Source organism: Epinephelus moara, chromosome 8, assembly GCF_006386435.1.
Source record: "Epinephelus moara isolate mb chromosome 8, YSFRI_EMoa_1.0, whole genome shotgun sequence".
Classification (NCBI taxonomy): domain Eukaryota; kingdom Metazoa; phylum Chordata; class Actinopteri; order Perciformes; family Serranidae; genus Epinephelus; species Epinephelus moara.
Genome location: NC_065513.1, coordinates 14084672 through 14111254, shown reverse-complemented (window position 1 = coordinate 14111254; position 26583 = coordinate 14084672). Strand labels below are relative to the sequence as shown.

Here is a 26583-nt window from a genome sequence, read left to right as displayed (position 1 = left end):
CCCAACCCATATGACTAAAGGGACCCGCAGAAAAATAGCGCCACTACCAGCCACATGCAAGGGCATTCATTTTGGTAAATTTTGAAAAACTAATTGGTGCATTTTCTGTGTCAGAAGAAGAAAAAGAAAAGAAGATATATAGTTTATTAATCCCTGAAGGGAAATTCATTTTTTCCACTCTGTTTATACACACAGGCCCGGAATACATGCACAAACAGGACCTCTACATGCATTACATGGAGAGATGTCAGAGTGAGGGGGCGTCCTTGGACAGGTGCCCCAAGCAGTTGGGGGTTCAATGCTTTGCCCAAGGGCACCTTGGCAGTGCCCAGGAGGCGAACTGGCACCTCTCAAGCTACCAGTGCATGCTCCATACTTGGTTCGTATGGGGACTTGAACCAGCTACCCTCCGGTTGCCAAGCCAAGGCAAGATGGACTGAGGTACTGCCACCCCATTATGATGTAAATGTCTTTAATTCTTTCAAAGTAAAAGTCCTCTGCTCCTGTAAGGCTCCCCCTCAGTCTTCCCTCAATATTCTAAAATATATTCTATATTGAGGTGGACATGTCCCCTGATTCCCCCAGAAAACTATGCCTATGCCTAAATAACAGAATAGGTTGTACATGACTCTGAACAGTCACAGCTTTAAACATGTTAACGTTTTTGGTTTAAGCAACAAAACTACTTGCTTAGGTTCTGGAAAAACATGGTATGGGTTAAAATGCACATGGTTGCTATGTTGTCATGTAATGTAAGTCTTGTATGTCACATGACATTAAGTGACGTTAACTATATTACGTAGTTAAATCAACTCAACATTGACTTCCGATTTCACATGGAACACGAACAGTGGTCTCCTGGGTCAAAGTCCTCTTTGACCCATCCATACGCAGACTTTGTTGCTCTTTGTACTACGTCATCTGACTTTCTCCTTTGCTCCCGTCATAAGTGCTACGATCACTAGAGGTCGTGGCCTAACAATAACTTTTATGTGAATGGTAAAACACTGTTTGTACAAATTAACTATGTGGTTGCATTTTGGTGAAGGTTTTAGAAGTTTTGGGAAAAACAGAATTCTGCCTTAATAACACTGCATTTAACATAATAAAGAAACATTTTTAATTAAGTCGCAAAACGCTGTGAACAAAATGCATCAACATGTTTATTTGTTTTAAGTTTAAGTTTAAGTTTATTTCCTTTATTAATCCCCCTGAGGGGAAATTCAATGTTTTCACTCTTGCTTGTCAATTACACACAGGTCCAAAAGACACACACATGCACAAACAGGACCTATACATGCACAAATTGGAGANGTAAAAAAGCTGTCCGTAGCCAAATGGTTTGTAAACCCATTGTACTGTAGGCCAACACTACCTGGCTAGCATCAAACCATACATGGACAACGTTAGAGACTAGCTAGTAAACACAGTGCTAGAAATTTCTACCAGGAGAAGGTGGAGAACAAAACAGAGCTAAAAGGAGACTGAGTATTGGACATTCACCGAGTCTCGAAAAACTAAAAGGACTCAAAAAAACTGACTCAAAAACTGTGCTGTTTTAATGCCAAGAAAAGATTGAAGTCTTGTTCAGATATTTTCCAAAGTGCTTTTGTTGCCACATGCTAGACTTAAGGCCAAAACACACTGGTGCCGTACGACGCGCGTCAAAACAGCCGCCCCCATTATTTTCTATTTACAAACCCACACCGGCGGCGGCTCCATGCGCATCGACGTGCCGCGCCACACTACACTACTGTCCTATTTTTCCAGTGTCGCCGCCTTGAAAAAGCGGTTGGCAACCAGTACCGTCACCTAGCGGACTGGAGTGTGCAATAGAAATCCGTTTGACGCCCCGCAGCGCGACGCTTTTTGTGTCTGTTGGGGGCGGCACTTGACTCGCGTCAATGACACCACCGTCATATGACGCCACCGGTGTGTTTTGGCCTTAAGAATGTCAACCTTGATCACTGGTGTCAGAGCCCTGCGCTTTGTGTGCCTGACGTCCACCACCATCCCATGATCCCCAGACTGGAACATATTTTGTTCACTGAGAAAAAATGTCTCCACTGAGAACAACCCTGACAACAATTATGTTCAGTAGTATACGTATTTTCAAGGGGACTGAGTTGCATTCAAGGTAACAAATTAGTGCAGAATGAAAGGCCCGTAGAGCACACCAAATATGTGCACATATTTGCAATAAAAACAGTCAAAACCCAGAGGGTGCACATCAAATTATTCACCACTCAGAATTCACTATAATCCTAGCCCTGTAATACGACACCTTTGAACTCTGTGTTATCTTTCTCTTTGAGGGCACACGGTCAGATGATGAAGGCTGACCTCTGCGTTTCAAACAGTTTTAATTCACAAGTGAAAAGCCTAATTGCAGTGATCTGCACAGAAGGCCAGAGGTAAAGGCTCCTGAGAAGCATTAACCTTGAGATCTTAGTGCGGTACACTTTCCAGAGAAATCAGCGCTGCAACTTGGGAGAGAAAATTGAGATAAAATGTGGAACAAATTTTACCAAACATATTACGTCAGGTGCCGCTGATGTGAATCCACAGCATATCTAACAGTGCTGTTAAAAGAAAACCTGAACACCTTTCTTCTAGCACACTCACACTTTCCACCTTCCTGCCAGACTGACATACATAATTACTGAATTTGAAGATGCTCTTGCTGACATACTGAAAACCTCTCAAATCAGCAATTTCCCCTAATTTCACATATTCTCACAAGAAAAATAATTATAGCCATGATGATATCACCATTTAACAAATTACATGTAATTGCGAAAGAGCAGATTCCCTTAATGTTTAAGATAAAGAAAAGAACACATCACTCTAAAGCTCCATTTTTATTTTTCCTGAAGTGAAATATGTGTCGTATTCATGCACAGAATTAATGTGCACCAAATGCACCACATTAGCATTTTCCAGTGATACGTTTCCCTCTCTCTTAAGGTCATGTGGCTTTAACGGGAGGCTTAAGTAAGACTCATGTGCATGTGTATGACCCATTTCATAAATCCCATCGCCTCCTCAGTGAGATAGTGGATACTAAATGTCACAAACCAGTGGGTCATCTAATCCCTTTTCCCCAACAAACTGCATTAAAACAATGATAAGGAATAAGCAGCGGTTGTGTTGGAGGGTCTTCACCGTGCTAAAATACTCTGATGACAACAAGCATTTTCCATCATGTCAACAACAAACGGCACATTCATGAATAGGTTTGTTGAGATGTGGTGGACAGATGTTGTTATAGTCATTGGTCTCCATGCTTGACAGATTATTTGCAGAACTTCAATGTATCTTTGAAGCCCAGGGGTCGCCCACTGCCAGCCAAACAGAAATGGCACTGTCAGAGAAAGGATGGACAAGCGACTTCCAGCAAAGAGCGGCATGATGAAAAGACACAACATTGTTTTTTGATCAAGAGCATGAGGCTTCTATTGAGCATTGGCTTTTAAGATCAAATATTTCAACTGAAAATTGGCTGCAGCACAGGCTGTACAGTGGTGTGCTTCATAAATATTGTACTGTATGTTTCACATGAATGCCTTGCTAACAAGACGAACGGGACACAGACAGATATATTCACCTGGAGATGTCTGAAGAAAGCTGACAATAAAAAGTGTAATCTTGTGACTTCATAAGAAGCTAAAAATAAAGAATTTTGCTTTTAGCATTTATTAAAATGCTCCTGATTACACAAACCAGGCTGACTGCTGAGACGCACCTGATCTCTGTCTTGCTTTCTTTTTGTTTTCATTTTTCTTGTCTTTGAGCTCTCCATCCAGGACACTTAAGAGGAAAAAAGACAGCTATTGGTGAGTACGGTCACATTCGCACCACTGCTTGTCAGCACTCCAACATTAATGAACTCACCATTGAGTTGTTATGTACAATAGGATTATTTTCTATCTGCCATGTTTTCATGAGAAATAAAGGATGACATATGTTTGGAAAGGGGAAAAACAACTGCCTTGACTGCTGCCTGACATGTGTGTCATCACGTCAGAATGAAACATTAAGAAGTAAACCTTATTACTGTAGAAGGAAGAAGCTTATTAAAAGCTTATTATAAGAGTTTCTACTTAAGAATTAGGAAGAAGTCATAAAAAAAGACTGATGTTTTTGGGCTGTCTCTCAGTCATTGGATTGTTGGATTTTTTATGCTGCAGTAATGTGTGCAAAATTAAATAAATAACATTTTTGGAAATACATTTATTCACCTTCTTGCTGAGAGCTGGGACAAATAATACCACTCAATATGGTCAGAATGAAGTTAATAAATTCACCTGCCTGCATCTTTAAAGTTCACGTTATATCTAGTGTTTAATCTTTACAAAAACCAAAGTGCTAAACATCATGCTTCTTCTGTTTTCAGTGTTTGTGGTAAGTTAACTACCCAGGTGCTAGCAGTAGCTTAAAATATACTGTTCAAACATGAGAGTGGTATCAAACTTCTTAGTTAATGCTCAGCAACAAAAACCCTCCTTTAAAAAATCCAGCTGTTAGTAAGCTACCTCCACTATTGCCTTGATCTTTTACCAGTATGCCTCTTTCAAAGGTTTTTTTTAGTTGCATGGCATCAGGCCTTCTGCAAATTGTCATCCCCTCTCTATTCAGATCCTATCTGAAGGACAGGGATGTTGATTGGACATTGTGTTGATTGGTAATTACACATCTGAGCAAAAATAACATGGAGTTCCTCAAGGTTCCGTTTTGGGGCCTCTTCTGTTTAACATATAAATACTTACTTGCTCATATTATGTAAAACAGCAAAATATCCTACATATCTACACAGATGAGTATGAACTAAATTTTAACATCCACATTAAGACAGTTACAAAATCAGCCTGCTATCACCACATGAATATATCAGAAAAATGTGTCTACGTAGGCTCAAGTACTTACTAAGACCAAAAGAGTGGATCACATCTCTCCAGTTCTCAGATCTTTACACTGGCTTCCTGTGGGTCAAAGAATTGTCTTTTGACGTTGACTTTTTATATTGTCTTATGTTTCTCAGTGCCTTTTATGTGTTATGTAAAGCACTCTCAATTGCCTTGTTGTTGAAATGTCACAAATAAACCTGCCTTACTCTCTGCAAGAAAGCAAAATTCAAAATGTCAAACTTTAGCTTTTTGTCACTGGTGAAAACATTGTCAGGATTTACATGCAAAATATGCATTATGCTTCCTTTTGCTATTTTTTCATTACATTTTATCCAGGATGTGATCTGTATGTGTTTGAACCCCACTATTGTTTTTTTCATGCACGAAAGATTTTCAGAACAATGCCAGTTTTAGATAGTAAGACAAGCTATTTCTGAACAATGCACAATATACTGCTCATACTACACTATTTCCCTCAATTGAGAAAAGGGATAGTAATACTGCACCTCCATGAGAGCCTCATAAAAATAATGAAACTCTGGTGCTAGCTGCTCTCGCTGCTTCCAGCAACACTACATTTGAACTGTATGTCGACAAAGCAACAAAGTCATCACTATCTGCAGCGAGCGCTTGCATTTTGCTGATGAATGGAGAGCCCTGCCAGATTACTTGATTTGATAAGCAGTACAACCCATCGGTAACATAATACATCACAAATTGTTTTGTCAACAATTTATGATACCATTTATCAAATGACCATCGCAGTGGGCTGAGTTATGGTGTCATAGCTGGCATAATGTCAATACTCAAGCTGAGTTGAGGGCAGTCTGGCCACAGTGATTTAGACACGCTACACTCTGACCTCTTCAGAGATTTTCTCTTCATTACCAGACAAATTGATGTTGAAGGGAGAAATAAAGTTGTAAAATTTAATGTTTAAATCTTTACAATTAAATATATGAAGGAGATAAAGTAGTGAGATAAAGCCTAAAGTCGATGCTGTGTAGGCTTGCTGCGGTTTGATGAAGACTTCAGTTTCACAAAATGGGCACACAGTTTAGTTTAGGATTTAATTTTAACTTTAAAAATGAAGCAGCTTATGCTCAAAAGAAATTAACATTAAAAGATTTAATTATTGATATTTTAGTTTGACTGGAATTTTTAAATTTTGTCTGAAGATTTTTACATCCATCTGTCCATTTTCTGGTTGTCCCTTTCCCCAGTAACTACCTCCAGTCTTTTGTCAAATAAAAAGTCTTAGTAATCTGCCAAACGAGTGTGAATTTTGCAACGAAAGCACTGCAATCAAGGTCGGATTTTATTCCATGCTTGAGAATCAATTTGGGCTGCAGCCTGGATGTCAATTAAAATGTAAGGCCTTAAAATGCCTCCTCAAGTCAATCCGTGTCTCTGGTATTGACCACAATATATGGCCCGTGTCCAAGCCGCCGCAACTCGCTGGCCAATCTTAAAGGTTACTGCAACCACTACATGGACCCACATTAGCAGGACACTCACCTCTCTGGGTTTATGGCCTGTGTAATAATTTTAAGCAAAGAGAGAAGTGCATTCAGTGGAGACAGTAACAGCGAGAGAGTCGAGGGAGGACAAGTATAGTATGATTGATCGTGGTGAGCAGTGTAGCTGTGTACCTCTCACCTTCCCCCCCTGATTACTGCCTGCTCCTGATCTCTCACATCTGTCTTGACTTCCTAAAGAATCAGATTCTTTAGATATGATACTTTTCACTCCTGGGATTAAAACTTTGTCAAAAGGTCGATTTTTTCCTGAGAAATATCCTGCTTTACATTTGTTGAGGTATACACATGGATGAAGTGTACACTGAAGTTACAGTAGGTGTAATATATTGATTACAGGCATTTAGACCTTAGTAGTTCAGGGAATGGTGAACTCCCCTTTGGATTTTCATCACCCCAAATTTTTCCATCCGCTCCAGACCAAGTCACCGACTACATTCACTCCTGTCCCACAAATACATTGGAGATGTATCAACTCTCTAATTGTGCATTTAACATTCTTAACAGTTTATTAGTTTACCTCCCACACTAACACTTGAAATGATTTAATAACCACAGGGGGAGTTAACTACACTCATTAGCAGATGCAATATTTCCTACATAGTTATCTACCTTTCAAGCACAGTACTATACATGCAGTCTGTGGTGCAGGGATCTAACAGTGTACATTGACTCAAGTACTATGTTTAAGTACAATTTAAGGGTACTTGTACTGCTGCTTTATACGTCAGGGGAAAAATACTACACTTTTTACTCTACTAAATGTATTTCATAGCTACAGTTACTCCTCACTTTGCATTATAATTAATATTTTACATCCAAAACACATGATCAGCTTGTAAAATATGACACATTGCTGTAGATTTAACAACTCAGCAGTATACAAACTATTAAGAATCTGCTCCTTCTCAACCTGATTATCCATAATGAGCACTTTTGATACTTCAAATAAATATTGCTGAATGGAGTTTTCTTCACACTGTTGTGCTGCTTTTTCGTAAAGGTGGACGCAGAGAGATTGTTAATGTTTGATGTCCGCACCCAAACAAGTACAAATAGATTGACAATACTGTCCCGATTGCCTTTCTCTTAATAGACCATTTTCAACATTAACATTCAAAATGGGTCCCTTTGTATTTCTTGTTGGAATGTTTTGCAGTGTATGTGAATGACACCAGCTGACAGGAAGTAGACATGGGCCCCAGCTGTTGCTTGTCAATGCAATTAGACAACTGCAAATTGATTTCAATTGCGGAGATATGTAAAATAGGCAGACTTATTTGTGTCGTCATTTCTAGCCGTATCTTTAACGTTTAAAGATATATAGTTAAACAATGTGGTCTGATGTTTTTGCTATGCTTATTTTATCTACTGTGTTGCTTTGCTAGCATCTTTGATTAACCGAATCTACCGGCACGGAAGCTAAGCAATGTGAAGCAATAACCTATATTAATCCCCTAAAAAAAAAATCAATACTAATTTGAGTGTACGCTATATTTGGAGTATTTTCTCCATGTTACTGTACACATTAACCAGTCGAGGTGGCAGTAGATCAGCAACTCCCTTGTTCAGCAAAGTAAAATGGTAATCTTTGTGAATGTAACATGCTGTAACATAATGACATAATGTAAAGTGGCGTAAATATCCTAAATATAGCGTCCATTTATACTGATACTGATTTTTTTTAGGCTATTTTTTTGGTCGCTAAAACCAACCAATTGAAGCAGGGTTTGTTCAGTGCAGTTTCATTCTATGAACATGATGCAGGGAGTTTTCTTCCCAGAAGTTAGTGTAAATTAACATCTTGATTCGCTCTATGCATCCACCGCCTTTCTTTTTTCCAGTGCACAAGCATGAACATCCGCTGTTGCTGATTGGCTTTAATAGTGTTGTTTGGTTCGATCCAGGCAACGTTGTTTTTTTTCCCCATTTACACAGCTGTATTTGAACACCTGATGTTTTTTTCAGCACACACACACTGGACAGCAGACTGGGAGGAGACATTTGCTAAATTTTCCAAAAACGTGTTTCAGATTAGAATCACTGACTGCACCTTTAAGTTAAGGATCTGGATGCTTCCTCCACCAAAGTCTGCAACACACAACACCTGCTATTTTAAACTCTGAAACATACATCAGAATTTTAAAAGCGCCATTCCTTGGATATTAGTTTACTAAACGAAACCAAGGAGCAGATTCAACAAATATTCATGCTCCCTCTCTCTGCTTTCTCGTGTGCAACCGTAATGAAGACAAAGTGCACGCACACCAGCGACAAATACCAGGAAATAAATAAGAATAAAGTATCCAAACCAAATGAAAGACTGTTCATAATTGGGTTAGTAATGTCTCTGGCACCGTCTGCTCGGTCATTTCCTCCAATCTCCCCGAGCAACAGGGGATCATACAGGCGACACTCAAACCAGGAGGTATCTTGCTGCCGTGTGACAGGCTGCCATCACCGGGCTCCAACATTCTTCCACCGTCTCCAGTACCAACTCTGATACGAGGAAGCTCAGAGAAAAGACGAACACCATCTTCAGATGTAAAACACGCAGCCATTTCACAAATCTTTGAATGATTTGTGACCCCTTTGTGGACAGTGAAATTGTGAAATCATGCACCCATAACTTCTCACTTAATCTGTATTACTCTCATCACAACAGAGCAAGCCACTCTATCAGTAAATGCTAATCTCCTAATTAACAAGCTAATTAGGCAATTACAGCTTTGCAGAAGGATGCCTAAATGAAATATGACAACACAGTCACTTTCTACAGCACCTGTGGGTCTTTTCAGATGTCACAATGAGAAGCATGATGACAAAGTGTTGTCTCTACACTCATAGGTGCTAATTCCTATGCCTCGCTTAGCTCATTTGTAAAAATATTGTCATTTTATTTAACCCAATGTACAGTGCATGTGGACACAACTTGTCAAATTACATGTAATTTATTCCTCTTCAAAGACACTGACCTGCAGCACTGTCAGGACTTTTTTTTTTCTCAACAATCTGATTTTGGAAATGAAATGTACAAAAAACAGTGGAGAGCAAAACCTCTTGGTTATGTAAACAAGGTTTTGTGAACTAGTAGCGCCACAGTGTCTTACTGTAGGGAGCTGTCACATACGGAAATGAATTATGTTGACATATGGCTGAAAACAACGGTGAATAGGCCTGCTATGCAATGCAATGAAGAATCATGCACTGCAACAGAGGAGAGGAGCCCGAGCTGTACCTTTGAGCCCTCCTTGACAGGTATGTAGTGTGACTTGACAGCTCAGTATTTCAATGATAAATGCAGTAGACCTGGGACTCCCATTCACTAAACTCAAGAGTGTGTTGCACCGATACTTCAAGGTCAAATGAACGAGCAGAACCACACAGACTGCTAAAGACAATCTGGATTTTTTTTGTCACATGCGGTGATCTTGTGATTTCTAATATTAGAATTTAACACATATAGTCATAAAACTTCCTCAGTGATTTCCTCAAGGTACCTTTCGATGGCAAACTGACCACCTTAATCCTACTACATGATGCTGAGACTTTCATTAATAAAACTACATGTATTCATACGTTTTGATTATAAATATCAAACTAAATTTACCACATTTACTATATGTTATTGCTCATTTATTTTGGGACATCTTTGACTCATCAGCTACATCCTGGCCTGCAAACTGAGCAGCAGGATCATGTTCTCCTACTTTGCTACTAAGAGAGTTGAGGAGTTATTTTAAGTAGTGACTCACTGTGTCTAAGTTTTAATAAAAGTTTCATACTTTTCTGAAGATTAATCCAGTCACTCAGTTCTGACTCATGAAGATGAATCATATCCTGAGATCAGGTGGTTAGTGATCTATCTATACTTTGCACTGACCAGGAAGAACTTACGTTATCAAGCAGTGTTACAATGGGTACACTTAAGTTGGTATTAAGAAATAAGATGTTTGTATTAATGAATTAATTCAATAGAATTTGATTTAAAAATGTATTTCATTATCAATCACAATTGGAGATCATGTTTGTCTGTATGTGTAACATCACTGTCAAAACACTGTATACCTTACCTTAAAGAAATAAAAGCCTTTCTATCGTAGAGATGATGCTCTGCTTACACTTAATCTCAGTGTCACCCTGTAAGTGTGCTTATTTTTGTACTTAATTTTGTTGAAGAGGATAAAATATAGTGTATTTTTGAGTTATTTCTCTTTTCCTCTATTTTGCTGTGAAGCAGTGAAGCAGATTCCAAGCCAAGTCTGATCCAAAGGCAGCCATTGTAAAATACAGCACAGAGACAGTTACAGACTGCCAGTAAAGCCTGCTGTCTGTCTGTTTGTTGACAACATTTTTTGATAAAATCCATAAACACTGATCACAAAAATGCTACACAGTGCCTTTAAAAGTGAAAACATTACACCATTGCATGTAAAAAAAAATTACATCCACATTACCAGACTGCGTAAAACTACCGCCAACAACAAGACCTCTGAAACATGGAGATTTGTTTTTATATAAATTTCCACAGAAAGCGCACACTGCCACTGGTGCCTGCAAAAACAGTGAAGTTATTTTTCCCCCAGCAGATCAGGTTCCTCAGAGTAAACTGCGGCCTGTGAGGATGAAGTTTGTCAGGACGGACTTCTGTTTGGCTCGTCAGTGTACGACTTCAAAAAGAGACTGAAGAGAGGCGGAATGAGACTGAAATGAAAAACCAAAAAGTGGGAAAAGTGTTGCAGACAGTTAGCAGATTTTCCAGGGATAATGCTGATCATGGCACATTTCTTCAAGTGGAATTTTAGGCAGTTTAACACTTATTGATTCTTTGATGACTAGTTTTGAGAGAAAAGACATCCACAGTGGTTATTTTTGGCTGCTGGAGGATATATGTGAGCAAACAGTACATAAAGCTGCAAAACTGTCCTTTAATGCTGTTTGTGTTGACTTTGTGACTTTGTGGTCATCGTCACATTCATATCAAATAAAAAGTTCAGCATGTAAACCTTTTTTTGCACATGCCCTCCCTTGCAAGACATGCTGTCTTTCTGCAAAACTCCAATGTATAAAAAAACAAACCTGCCTTTAACTGCTCACTCTTTATGCTTATCATGAAATCTCCTCCAAAAATTAAGGCAACCCCCTATTTTTTTTTCTTTATCTTTATAAATCCACACTTAGATGCTTATTGTAGAGGTGCACAGTATATTTGCTGCCTTGCATCCAGCTCAACAACTTGTCTGCTGCCATAGCAACTGCGGAGGAGCACCGAGCAGCGCCGCCTGCTTGTGCAATGGATGTCACTCGTGGCAACGACCAATCAGAAGTTCCCATCCTTTTGTACGAGCGGTGTGAAGATGGAGGGATGGAGTGGGTGGGCTCAGAGCATCATGCATCTGCCAGTAATAGGACACGCGGATCGTCAGTCTTCGTCATTCTGGCCTGCGATTGGTCGAGGAGCTTTACTTTCCAATAATATAAACATGTCTACTGCTTGCCTGGCTTGAACCAAGGCTTACAAGGGACTATGCAGTTCTACATCAAACTGTATAAAAACTCTCATTATGCATTTGCCTGTGTTGTTGCAGGGCTAAATCTTTATTATTGGTAGAGAATATGCACATTGCTGCACGTGCACGCGTGAGGAAACGAGGATACCCTGCTGCCGCTGCAACAAGAAAGAGAGAGGGGGACTCTGCCGTGCTTTCATCAATATAATCACCATCCTAAGTACTAGCTCTTAACATTTTGTTTTTCGGTGTTCAGGCGAGAAGTGACAAGAATATAGACCCCTCCTCTGCAGGGCGGAGCGTGCATTTTCATTTCGTATTTTGTATTTTTTTATTTTTTTTTCTACCCCTGTTCCCTGCTCTGACACGTCTGCACTGAGTGAGTGGCATTGGCACACTGTCAATCGCTCACTACCGCTGCCATCAAACAACATAAAACACACACAGGCAGAGGCTGGAGCTCATAAATTTCAGCAGGGCAAGATATTTTTTTGCGCATCGCCTTTATACAGCGTTGTATCCTAATTAATTTCTTCTCGCTTTTTTTTCTAAAACAGAAAATCTCCCAACTTTTTTTGTACATTTCATATTTTTTATAGTCACATTTGGACACCTTATGCCGCAGATTGTGTATTTTTTTTAACGCTGTCAGTTGTCGCGGGAATCATTTCTGTACATTTATAGTTGGTAACACCTGCGAGATTTTTTTTTTATTTGTTTACACGTTTCCACATTGGATATTTTTTTTTGTTGACGGTGCTTCACTAGCAGGATTTGGACATTTTGGAAGAGGAATGCGCCGGGAATCCCATGAAGAGCGCTAATAAATGAGAGATCACCAAGGAGCGTTTCTGTCTGTACCAGCCGTCAAATCCCAGAGAAAAGACAGATTGGCATGAGGATTCGTGCGGGATACGATGGACCGTCAATTCTGACAAAGAAGTGCTAAGAAGAAGAAACAAGATTTATGCATTTTTGTACAAACACAGACACGCGTTTTGGCACTTTGGACCGCGCGTAAAAAAGCGAAAGGACAGCAAGAACTTGGACACAAGATTTACGCTAAAACATCACCACTAGGCTTTTTTTAAAAGACGTGTGTGCTCTGTTACCGCTGAAGAACCACAGCCGTGCATCCTTCTTGTCTACGGCATATGTTATAACCGATTTCGTATATGAGTTTTTCAATTTGTGTGGCTCAGTGCACAGACTCTTTAGCGGCTACTATGGACGATCAAGCCCGGATCATGCAGTCGATCGGCGGTGTCAGTCTGGCCGGCCACTCGGTACAAGGAGGCATGGCACTGCCGCCTCCACATGGACACGATGGGACAGACGGAGACGGAAGAAAACAAGACATTGGTGACATTCTCCATCAAATAATGACCATAACTGATCAAAGTCTGGACGAGGCGCAAGCAAAGTTGGTTGATTTATATGTTTTATTAACTTCGCCCCCCCTCCTCCAAAACGCTGAACGCATCATTATTGAGATGTGGCCCGCTTAACTTAACTCCCCCATGCATAACAATAGGCTGGAGTGGCTTTAATGATAATCATACACTGAGGTGTATTTACTGCCTCGCAAAGATTTAACACAGGAGAAAGTTGTCACTGAGGGAACAACAGCATTTTATTTAAACTGCTTGTGTGCCAGCGTGAACCTGAGTGAGCTTGTGTTGTGCAGAAAGTTTGTGTGCACACATGTGCTGTAGTAAATGTTCATATATCTGCACAGCTATAGCTGGTGCTGAGAAAATGAGATCCATGTCAACGGGCTCACTATTAAATTAGTTGTCAATTGGCGTTATATTTATATTCAGTCTAACCAAACATACTTTATTTTTTTTACTGTATAGTAGCAAATATAACTTTTGAGAGAAATGTGGGTTGGAACATTGCAAGGCATGACATAGTGACAACTACACTTAACATCTTTAAAAAAAATTACTTGTTAATGTCTTCCATGTGATTTTTCAGTGAATTTATTTCAGTATTTTATTTTGTCTTATACTGAAACAGGAAACATGGACTGAACTGTCACAGAATGAAACCAGCACTCTTCAGCGTTCTCTGTGAAATCAAAGAAAAGACAGGTAAGATCTATGTGTATCAAATATTTCAGTGTGAACTCAAAGACAAAACAATAGTGGAGCCTCGATACAGACGCACACAGACATTCTTACCTCCCCTGTGATCCGATGGCAGCCTGCATCCAGGTTACAGGGGACCTCTGCCCAAATTAATCAATCACTTTTCCAAAAAAAAAAAAAAAAAAATGTCAGTGTGCCACACAGAAACAATCCTGTTGTCATAGCAAAGGTAGATTTTTTTTTTCTCCCCTCCACTGTTTTTGCAGAAGCATCATGTACCAGCACTGGTTGCTTGGATTTACACAGAAAGTGCGCTCCAGCTTTCACCCTCACTACCCTGGCACCGAACAGGATGGGGAAATCCCGTAGCATATGTTCTACATAGCTGAGATCACAATGAATTCATGCTTTATAACCTGACAACAATTGCCACGTTTTCAACGTATGGAGGCAACCACACTCTCAGTCAATAATTGTATTCCAATTGCATGCAGACTCCTGTCCTACAAATGTGGGCAGTCAAACATTGTTAAATGCAAATAAGAGAATCAGCTTGTAGAAAAATATTTTAAAAAATGTATTTAAAGAAAAAATATTTTGTTGCATATTGTGCAGTTGCTTTTAATAAGCATCACCTCTACAGATTTCTATGAATAGAGTTGAAAACTTACAGTCTATGCGTACATTAACACATATATGAGAGACAGCTGAAATTATTGCTCATGTTGTGTGTTGTAACTTTTCTTTTAGCTCAAATTTTGCTGTAGTATATATATTTTTAAAGGCACCTTAGAGCAGAAAGATTTCTGTTTCTACACTTTCCCCACAGTGTGTATGGGACATATCAGAATCTACATCTCTTTAAATTCTTAAATGAAGACAAAATAGATTTTTAGAGATAACAGCTCTTCACAGACCATATTTATTATGCTTTATATTTGTGTGATTGTTCTGTTCTTGAAACTAGAGACAAAGTGCTGCTGCACAGATGCCTCAGATATTCAAACTGCTGCACATCACTTTTTATTCTCCAAGTAATGTATATTTCTCAGTTAAAGAAAATGTGAGAATATGAAGGAAACAACGCTGCCCGTTTGGTGTAATTTAGCAAACCTTGTCAGATTTGTGACCTTTTCGCAGTTTATGAGGAAATTGGCTTGGGAGAGATCATAAAAGTTTATGAACTTCCCCAACACAGGTGGCGTCCACAGGGGCAGGCAGAGGGTCCACAGTCTAGCCGAGGTGCTCTGCTCAGTGTGTGTGTGTGTGTGTGTGTGTGTGTGCCTGTTGAGTTTAGACAATGAAAGAGACCGAGCGAGAGAAACCAGAGGATGCAGATCGCACATCATGCAAGATGCCAGCTTTTATTTTGTGTGCAATCATTGATTTGATTTAGAAGCATTTTACCAGCGCTGAAACATTGCTGCATCAGTGGAACGTGCTGTCGACCTCGGTGTGAAAAATATTAGAGAAATGGTATTATTTTAAAACTTCAGACTAAAACTTCTAATTTCATGTTTGTCAAAACTTGTGTGACGTCTCCAGTTTGAGTGTTTTTGAACTAAGCTCTTGAGTTTAAATGACTCAAAGTGGCATCTGCAAAATTTAAATAGATATATGCACATGTATGTGTGTGAAAGAGTGCATGTTCCCCGGAATGAGTGTGTGTGAGAAAGAGATGAAACGGAGGAGGAGAGGGATAACAAGCGTGTGTGTGTGTATGTGTGTGTGTGTGTGTGTGTGCATGGTTAACCTGTGGTTTAGAGTCACAGCCTCCCCCTCTTAGCCATTGACAGAGCTCAGCTGGTCTGGTGGCCTTGTTGACCGGCCTGTTTTTCCAGCACACAGTGAGCCTTTCACTGGCTCCTGTGGCATCGTTCACAGGGTCTTCCTTGGCCCCTTTCATGTTCGTTCAGATGGCACAGGGGCCGCTGTCTTTTAGCCATGGGATCCACCAGTTGGCTGAAAGTGACTTTTAATAATAAATTTGAAAGCGGTCCAAGAGTCATGGGTGTAATTACCGCGCACATGTATCATGTTATCGAGACTTATTGTCCAGTGAGCGCATGAATAGTGAGTTCAGGGTTCAGCTTCAAAGCTTTTAGTGTTTATGTTCAAAGTGTTATTTTGTGATCAATGGTGAGACGAAATCAAAGTGGTGAGAACGGTCGTACTCTTGATTTCCCTGTCCAAGTTAAGAAATGCATTTTCTAGAAACAGTGAGATATTCTGAAGCCTTTTTTAAGGGTGTTTGGAAGTTTCTGGCTCTCTTCTAACTTGTTATTGTAGAGCTACAACATATTTCTGCATTGCTAATGCCCTAGAAGTATTAATTCACTTTGATATGCTAATTAGAGAGCATTATGCAAGAAATGAGATTAAGTGGCAGCATGAAGTCATTTGCCTGTCACTAAATTGAGTGTTTTTAGCAGGAGGGTTTTTTCCCCCCAAAATTTTCTTGGTTTTGCATTTAGATAAGCTAAACCTGAGATCTGGTCGGCGAGTGGAGTTCTTTGTCCTTCAGTGTGTGATGTTTCTCTTTAAGAACATACATTTTTAAAAATGACAATTAAAATGTTTCATTCTCACATTTCTAAGTGTTTCGGGACAAAGGTTACATTCACGTACCTTTCCCCCTGCAGGCTGCACGAGGAGACAATGAATGCATTGAGTGAAAATTGCCTGCGATTCAGATGAGTTTTGCAGTTATTCCTCTGCGCTGGGGTTTGTTTTATCCTGCTGGCTACTCCCTTGTCTTGCTCTCCTGCTTGGAAGAGAGGCTCACAGCAGCAGCAGCAGCGGGAGCGGCAAGAATAACAAAGGTGAAAGATTACCTCCATATGGTATTTCTGACCAGGAAAAGAGAGGTTCTGTAGCAAGACTCCTCTTTGATGTGAGGTTTAATCAATAGAAAGAGATTACAGAAAACTATTACAGGCTAAATCACGGAGTGCCACAGAGAGGCTTAGCCCTCTCCACAGCTCTCTCAGCTGCATGGCGCTTCTTTTGGCTGCGTATTGACTTGTTGTTTTCCTGACCTTTGACTCATCAGGTTCAGAAACAGGGGGTCTGGAGAGGTAGGGGAGGGAGAGAGGGAGAGAGAGTGTGTGGCAGATTCAGCCTGATAAATGCTCCGATCCAGTGTTTAAAGCAGTGGATTAGGGAGGGACTACACTCACAGTCCGAGCCAATGTCGGCGTTTTGTTGCACACGTTTGATTTGGCTTCTGAAAGCAGCTAAACGTGCTTTCATGTATGTTTATGGGTCGCCCGCGTTATATGTAACATTCAGCTAGGAAAGACTGTGTTAATTAAATACAGTTCAGGATGAGACTGTAATTAACCACATGCAAGGCCAACTAAAAGCATTACCTGGAGTAAATAGAGTTAGGACTGAGGAGGTAAGCATTTCTGAAATCTACAGGAAACATTAATTTCAATGTTCCCTGACAAAGTTAATGACCCCACTCATTTCAATTGGGTTGTTATTATTATTAATAATAATATTAATGATAAGGTTATTATTATTATCATGATTATTATTGATAATAATATTAATTGTTAGAATAATAATAATTATTATTATTTAATTTATTAATTTAATTTTTTATAGCAGCTGCGGTTAAAAATAACAATTCCTTCTTACAGGCCAGGGAACATAAAAATATTTTCTATTTCCACTTTATTTTTCTACCTTATGGGTTTTTTCTCAGTTCTGAAAAAGCTCCAGTAAATGCATGACAGAGAACAGAAAGCTATTCAGCAGGAGAGACAATTGACTTTGGCTGCTTTTTGTCTCAGAGAGCCCCAGTGATGCGGCTGCAGTGACTAGATAGTGTTGTGCCGAATGGCTCGCGCACAGCTGGGTTCCTGACTGGCTCAATGGCAGGGCCACTAGTGCTTCCTCCTCTAAAGCACGAGGGGGACCGGGGAAGATGTGGCTATTATCTAAGTAGCTCCCAAATACCCTCCATTTCCCCATCAGCAAAGATGAAAAGAAGAAGAAGCCAGACAAAGAGGAAAGGGGAGAAAAGAAAAAGAAAGAAAAAAAAAACAAGAATGTATACATCAGTTTCATTTGGAAGGGTAAATGCTTTTGTGCTGTGGAGATAGATGCCTCTGCACCGGTGCTGCCTGGTGTCTGCACGCACGGCTCCTCAAATCTGGTTTTTTGTACGATGATTCAGTGCTGTCCCTCCATCTGCACACACGAGCACCCATCTTGCAAACGTCTCCCTCGCTTCCCCCTCCATCGCTCCAAGCGCTTTCTGCGGGCTCCTGCGCGATCAACAGCTCATAATTGTTTTTTGCACATACGTTATGCAAATGAGTCTTTATGGCAACTGGCATAACAATTAGCATCCTCCAACAATATTTTAGTAGGTTAATTGCGAAATTTCTGAATTGTACATCTGAGTTGTTAATTAGGCATGACAGAGGTGGTGAAATAGTTATCTTCAGGCGGTGGCAGCCAGCAGAGGCTGCTTGGGATGCAAAAAGGAAGGATTGATTGAAATGAGTTTACAGCAGTAGGAGCGTGGCTGTTGGAGACTCTTTGCATGCCCCTTTTGCTTTTGGAGGCGTCTGTCTGTCGCTGGATGTAGAAATATAAACCTGAAGCAGACAGGGAGAAGCCAGTTCAAACTATGACCCCCTGTAGAAATAGATTAAACGTGAACGATACAACTTGTTGTCTTGTCGGCATGAGTTAGCGAGGATTTTTTTTTTCATGCATCACTGAGGCTGCACTCTCTGTCAAAACAGTGAGAGACCTTTGACCTGCCAGGCATAGTTAAACCAAATGTTCCTTTTTTAAGGAGATGCAATGTGGGATTTCCACTGCTTGGAGTAAAGATCATATTTTACACTTTTCATCCAATGAGGCAGATTAACCAAAATAATGATAATAAAATAAAAATGAATAATTAATAAAAAAAATCTAAATAAAAATAAAAATCAAGTTGCACTTCGTCAGTGATTTTTGGCACCAGAAACAAAATTAAATCAACGTGTGTTAATGAAACACACAGTTGCAAAGGTTAAAATGATCTTTTAGCGCTCTTATGTTTGATAGGGTAAAGGTTAGGGTGTATGTCAGCTTTCAGCTATACCCTGTATGTGTTTAAAGTTAAAAAAAATATGTTTTTTTAAACATTAACTTTTCCCTGAGTCTCCTGTGTCATGATGTTCATTACTGTGTCACCCGATGGCCGAGTCTATGTAATGCCATGGAGCCGGTTATTAGTGTAAAAAGGGTTAGAGTGAAAGACTGGTGCAAAGCAAGTCCTCTCTCAGTAATGACTCTGCTATTTATAGGTCCCTATTTCATTAGCTCTAGTGTTTCAGGGAAGAGTTTTCCTCATGGGACAGTAGACACCACAATGTTCATTTACTCTGTACACATTACATGTGGACAACTAAATGACCTATCATTTGTGAGTGCAAGAACACTGAAAACAATCCTGCCTTCATCGCTACTTTCCGCTTTTGCTCGAGTAACCTTTCCTCTATTTAATCTTTTTGACAGATATACTTTTACATTTTTCTGTAGGCAGTTAAATGCCTGTATTTTAGACTGTTTTGTCATGTGTGTGTGGAGCTGTTACTCCTACAGGTGATGGATCTCCGTAGATGAAGTGACGAAGGAATTAGAGGCAGAAGTCAGTAAACGTACACATTTGAAATCTCATTTGTAATATTTTGACACCGCAGCAGTCTGTAGCTTGTTACTCGATGAAAACAGAATGACACATTGTTGTCACCTTTCTTTTCTTTACACAAGATTGTTTTCCAAAAACAGGGGGGAAAAAGGAGTCTTTTCCTCATTTGCGAGCTTGGAAATGAAGCCCCTCTTCCCATTGTTCCATATGCCATTGTTCCACATGTTTCATACATTACAATGATATATTGAAGGCAGAAATGGGAAAAAGACTGCAATGCAATGAAATTTTAATCAGCGTCTTCTGCTGCTTTAATAAGGCAAATAATTCTTATTGGCTGCTGTGTTAAGATTTCTAATATTTAATTCATAACAAACCTTGCATTATTCTGCTTTAGCCCTAAGACAAGCTCCACTCTGCTGCCTGCCAAAAGGCAACTGTGGGGAAAAGAAAGATATAAAGGGAACTGCACACTGAGCATTTTTCTTATCAGTTGTGGAAAAATACTATCACACTGTTTTGTTGTTGTTTGTGAATATAAATATGGATGTAGAATCATTTTAAATAGCGGTGTTACTGGAGCTAATGACAGAGAGGCTGGACTGCTGCTGCTGCTGCTGATGATCTGTGTGAAACACCTGAAAATTCCTCTCTTTGTAACTTTGGCAGCGGTCAGTAAAGTATGACCATCCGCTCCCATCTTTTTTATATTCTGAAGTCCTTGAAGTATATTCTTGTGTCTGAAGTAATGGAAAGATGGCGAGGGGCCAGCAGCTAGGTGCTGGCTCATGTTACAGTGAAACGGCGGGCCCTGTTTTCGTCTCTCGGTGAAATGGCTTAATTGGTGTCAGAGCCCCAGGGATAAAGGCCTCTTGCTCTGAAACACAGCCACACAGGCCCTGTCTTCCCTCAAACCAGGAGGAACGGGCCGGCGTCTGCTGGTGAATGAGGACTAAGCCGTGGCATAACAATACCAAATGATGTTTGGGATGACAGAAATTAATATGCGCTTGCTCCCAGAAAGCTATGATTAATGACAGCGAGCAGGGGAATGCTGTCCCTCCTTTTTTGCTCCTCTTTGATGGGGATTGAAAAGCAAAAAAAAAAAAAAAAGGTTTCTCCTCTCTTTAGAAAGTGGAGGTCATCCAGAGTACATTACTGCTATTCTTCTCTTGCCTTTTCCTCAAGCAGGAGGCAGGAAAGGGCCGAGCGCTTGTAATGAATTTTGGAATGATTCACTAACATTGGGAGTCGGTGTATTGTCCCATGGCATGTGGCTCACACACACACACACACACACACACACACACACACCTGTGTATCATTCCTATCATTCACTACTCACAATTTCAACTGTAATAATTAATAGCCTGAATATCACACTGATAATTACAGATATATTTTTCCAGAACTCATGCAGGATCATTTGAAGTGAAAATCTGCACTCAAAAAGATGCAGTTCTAATTTTAATAATTAAGTTAATATCTGACCGTGTCTTCTTTTCATATGGAATTTCATACACACACATTGATTCGGAGCCAAACGTGTGAACAAAATGGTGGTGTGCTGTTGCCATGATAATGATCTGTATCTGTTGTGTCCTAGGAGGAGACACATGAATATTTAATTGTGTCTGCTCGAGAGATCCCCAGACCCTTCTGTTCATTTCTTACTTTCTCTAATGTGTTTCCACCCTCCCAGGTACTTCCTCTCTTAGTAATGGAGAATTAAAGCACGCATTAAAATGATATAAATTGCAATGTGAGGGATTTCTAAGGACATTTGTCTCCGCACAATGCCGTTGAAAAATTCAAATGGCAAGTTTTGACAACGGACATTCTGCTGACACGGCGTATTTGCCTCACGTTGGCTCCTCAAATAAGCATTTCCTCTGTCAGAGTGATTGATATGTATTAAGCATGCACTTTTTCTTACATCTGGAAGATGATGTGGGTGCAGGGATATGAGTTTTAAACAGTGAATGAGTTCCCCCTCATATTGATCTATTTGTGTTGCCGGAGTGGCAGGTGCTATACGAAGACTGTGTCAGCTTTGATTGTTTGTGTCAGTGATCCGAGCCGACACTGAGCTCTCTTACTGTTCGTCACTGCACTTGCTTCCTCTTGATGAATGGCAGCACACTGCACAGATCCTCAAAAAAACCCTCATGTCTACGCCGTCTCACCGACCCCGTGAATCAGCATTGGTCTTCAGAGATTATTTATCGCTCGATTTCTTTGTGCAAAATTGTAGGGCACACCTGCATTCTTTGCAGGAAATGTCCCGAAGGTTGTTTTTGGTCTTTCAATGCAATTATGTAAAAGCTTTCTACGTGAATGTGAACATCAGTTGTTGAGGGACAGGAGGTGTGGTTTCTCTCCTTCTCTAAATATTCAAGATTAGTTCTTAACCTGTGTGTGTGTGTGTGTGTGTGTGTGTGTGTGTGTGTTTGAGTGTGTGTGAGATGGCAGGCCTGCTAGGTTGTGGCGTGAAGGTGAGGTGCGTGAAGCTCGCAGCCTCTGTAAGTATGCAGAGCACGGCGGGCCTCTCGCGGGTGCTGAAGGAGAGCATGGAGTGGCAGAGTTAATTTATTTAATGACTGAGCGTCTTATATCTCCCCAGCCCTGATTAGAATCCATGCTTGATGAGGGAAGCGATAGAGGGGTGTGCACTGCCCCTAGGCCCTAGCACGTACCTTCATGGTTTTCTTTCTCCAGTGCCTTTTTTTCCTCCTACCCCCAATCCACTGGGGTTTGCAAAAAAAAAAAAAAAAGAAAAGAAAAGAAAAAGGAAAAATGCACCAGCGAGTAGGATAATTTCCACTTCTGTCTGCTGCGATATTTTGTGATTACGTCTGTACGTGTGATCATTTTGTTGCACATTGACAGGAAATGCAGCTCTGAGTCTGATTAAATGTGTGTGTGTGTGTGGGGCGTGCTCCGTGATAAAGACGAAGTGCTGTAGAGCTCTATGAACGTGGGAAAGCCAAACAGAGTGTGTCACTTTGGCAGAACGGGCTGTCAGCATTGGGGAGCTGCAGTTGTAAAAACCATGACCTTCCTCTTTGCCAGCATGTCTCTTGCAGAGCCAAAGCGCTGCCCTGTAGATCTGGGCTGGCTGTGGGAGGGAATACAAACACAGAGAAAGGACAGACAGTGGAAAAAACCAGTAAGAGCCATAATTGTGAAGGGGGGGTGGAGGGGGGTTGAAGTAATGAAATACTTCTTGGAGCTATCATGACTGAGAAGGTGAGGGAGGGAAAGCGAGAGGACCGGCGAAGAGGGAGAAAATACTCCTCGGCTTCTAACATTTCCATGAGCCATCATCAGTAATGCCGCAGCAGCCTCACAAACCAGAAATTATTTCTTCAGGCGTCGCTGTCAAGTGTTATTCAAATAACACCAGCCTCACATTTGAATAACAGCCGACATTTTGAATTAATTAATCAGACAAGATAGTCTGGGCCTTTTCTCATTAGTCTACAGGTCAGGCTGGGGAAGATATATGCGCTGGTGATGATATACTTGTCTTTAATAGTGATTTATGGAGATTTTGGATTGTACTCGATTTGTCAAAGGGCCTGGTAGCAGAAAAATAGGACAGTGCATATTTCATTACCTAATCTCTGATACGTTCCACGATGCTAAAAGATACAATCCCGTTGTTTAGATGCACAGGAAGCTCTTTTACGTTCACTCTTCTTGAATGAAAAGGCACACGCGCGCACACACTCGCTCTTGCACGCATGTACACACACACACAGGCACACTTTTAATCTCCTCTCATAGACCTCTCCCATTTTACTTTTCCTATGCAATTAAGCGAGGGCTGTAAATTATAACTGTGTCGTACTTTAATTATCATGGTGTAAAAATAGAGTTCCTGTCTTTGAGAGGATTTCATTAACTTACTCAATATTCCATGTCAGCGCAGAGAATCACAAGATTGCAGCGAGGTTTGTGTTTAACATGCTCTGAATCAAGGCTGTTATTTATTTGGACTTTACTTTGTAAAGTAAAAAATAATAAGCGGGTTTACATGTAAATGTATAACATATTTTTTCAAGTTTCACCTCAGTGCAGCCTGTTTACTGGCTGCTTGTGACATTTTATTTTGGGTTCATATAGGGTAGTGTGTGTGGTCATGGAGGTGTAAATGAAAATGCATATTTTTGAAAGTGTGCTAACGATGTAGTGTCACCTGGGTGTTATATACTAACGAACACATTCAGTTTACCAACACTATTTTTTTTCATACACAGGTTTTAATTATCCAGTGTAGATATGCAGCACATATGCATCTGTGAATTTGTGGTAGTCCAGGTGTGTGTGTGTTAGCGTATGCATGTGTGTGTGTGTGTGTGTGTGTGTGTGTGTGTGTGTGTGTGTGTGTGCGCGCGCGCGCGCACAAGTGTCAGGAAGCTACGAGCTGTTGCCATTCCGGTGAGCAGCCCACACAAAATGCACCAACACCAGTGTGACAAAACATTCAAATAAATTGCTGTCAGGCTGCCGAAACACCAAGTGCAGCGATTTTTATCTGACATGTGGAAGACCCAGACATGCAGTCCTGACAAGTAACGCCGGAGCACCTGTGAGAGACAGGCGATAAAAATCAGGATATGCCTGATCCTCGGCATAACAATACCTATCATTACTTGATATTATTACTCTTCTTTAAGAGAGAGCTCAAGATGGAAAGATAGTGCGCACGTGTTGGCTTTCTTTAAGTCTTGGATAATAAATGATCTTAGGTCGTCGTTTGCATAGGTGCACTTAAAACGTACACTGAAATTGAATTATGCAGTCTGATGGCACATCAACAAGTACTGAACTGGCTTTTATATTCATGTAGAATTGTTTATTACTCAAACTGCCATGTTTGTTTTTTCCTGCAGGCTCATTGTAAACAAAGTCCAAGGTTAGCAGGTTTATTTATTCTAGTCCAGCATCATTGTTCACAGGTGTATTATTTAGAGAACACAATCAAATTTGTGTATACAGTAACTGAAGGATTTTTTTTTCAAATGACAAAACTTTTCATTTATATTTATATTTTTTCCTGAACATACACTGTTTGAAAAAGCTGCAAGCAGGTAATGATAAATTCAACTTTGTAGCTCTTTGCAGTTTAAATAGAATTTAGTCCAAATTCGATACAACTGATGACACTGATTGACTTTGTTTTACTTTTTAAAGCAGCACGGAGGCACAAATAAATACTAAGGGAGCCTGTGTTGCTTCACTTGTTTTCACTGAGTCTACAAAATTGACTCAGTAATTCTTAAATCCAATTGAGAAGCGTAAAAAAAAAATGCTTTTCAGAAACTCAGAGACAAAGGACTCACTGTGGAATGCGCCATCCATTCTCTACTGTATTGTTATTTTCTCCCTTATAGGTTACTAATGAGGAATCGGCCCTCATTATGATTTTAAGGATGAGAGAGGAAAGCTTTTAATTAATGATATGTAAATGGTTCTGAATTGATTATGTTAGAATATCAAGAGAGATGGGTAGAAGCTGTGGTGTAATATATTTTAATTAAGAATTAATTAAAAATGATGGCAATTTTATAGAGGCTCACAGAAAATAGAAGAATTTATTCTCTGTCACAAGTAAATCAGCCCTTGATTAAATAAACAGACACATGCTGTATTCATTGAAGAGTTATATTTATACTTTGCCAGGAAGAATTATCCTGATTATTAAAAAAAAAAAAAAAAAAAGATCAGCGCGGTATGTCAGTGGTCGACCACAAGCTGGGTTCTCTGGGGTTAATGGTGATTTATCTCATTCCTAATTCATGAGATCCTCCTGGTCTGTGTTAGGTGGATCAATAAAGCTGTGTTTCCTTTTTGAATTCAGTGTCTACAATTAGATTTGCAATGTGGAACACAATTATAAGTAAGACATGAATGCATGTTTTTATCACTTGTGGCAAGTGAATGTGCACCCCCAAACAATATCAATCTGTTTATGAGGTAAAAAGATTTGTGTGAAAAAGATGAGTTGTGACTCGACGTGGACCCTAGTTAACCTTTTTAATTGCTATCTGCTTTCTTTCATTCATTCTTCAGGGCGGAGGAAAACAGAAGACGTTAGCTGCATTAACGGCGTGCGCCACTATTAAAGGGAGAGAGGTCTTTGTTTTCTGCTAACGGTGGCATGCATGCTCTGTGCTAAACTCCGCGATCAATGGCAGAGAGGCTGCTATCACAGCACTCGGAGCAGGCGTAGCTCAGGGGGGAGGGAAGGGGGGTCCCTGGTGGTTCATTTTGATTGGAGCACGGAGTTTTGTGTTGAAAGGCGAGGGAGAGACAGGCTGTTGGAAGCAAATCCCCCTGGATCAGTTAGAGCTTTGCAACAAAAACACCTTGATATTCCTGGGAACATTTGCTTAGGAAAAAGAATGAATTTAAATAAACGGGCAACGAGAGAACGAAATGATCTAAAGCATTTCTGAAGGTTTGTGTGTTCAGAGGAAGCTTGTGTATCTCAGGCTGAGAGTTAATTCAGAAACCACGTTTCAAATCAGAGGAAATCGCTGCAGTGTAAAAAAAAGGAATATCGATCTATCTGTATTTTGTTGATACGTTGTTCCACTTTCCTGAAGAGCTTTTTATAAATGAATAAAGATATATGTTTTTGAAGATGGTGTGATTATACTATAGGGTGACTAGCAGACAGAGGCAGTGTGTGAGTCTGTGGCAGCGCAGAGCCTTTATGAGCAAACCAATCTGTTATGGGCGGCAGGGAGGATGTGCTGCTTGAGATGGAGGGAGTGTTGAATGGATTATTAGTCCGAGTCCCCCCATCGCAGGTCACATGTAAAGGCTTAAAGGCATCATAAACAGGCACATGTGCACACACACATC

At 40.2% G+C, this 26583-nt stretch overlaps 1 protein-coding gene across 8 annotated transcripts in view; it reads left to right on the top strand.

Annotated features, from left to right (window-relative positions):
• Window positions 1–11868: 11868 nt before the first annotated feature.
• The window catches only part of pbx3b (pre-B-cell leukemia homeobox 3b), a 60011-nt gene continuing 45296 nt past the window's right edge, over window positions 11869–26583 (top strand). For 2 of the 8 annotated variants that reach the window (XM_050051388.1, XM_050051382.1), the window contains exons 1-2: window positions 11871–13378; window positions 13972–14051. In XM_050051388.1, coding sequence (XP_049907345.1) covers window positions 13131–13378; window positions 13972–14051 — 328 coding nt within the window. In that variant the 5' untranslated portion in view covers window positions 11871–13130. Of the gene's footprint in view, window positions 13379–13971; window positions 14052–26583 lie in introns of all 8 variants that reach the window. The other 6 variants (XM_050051387.1, XM_050051390.1, XM_050051383.1 and 3 more) reach the window with 6 other exon arrangements.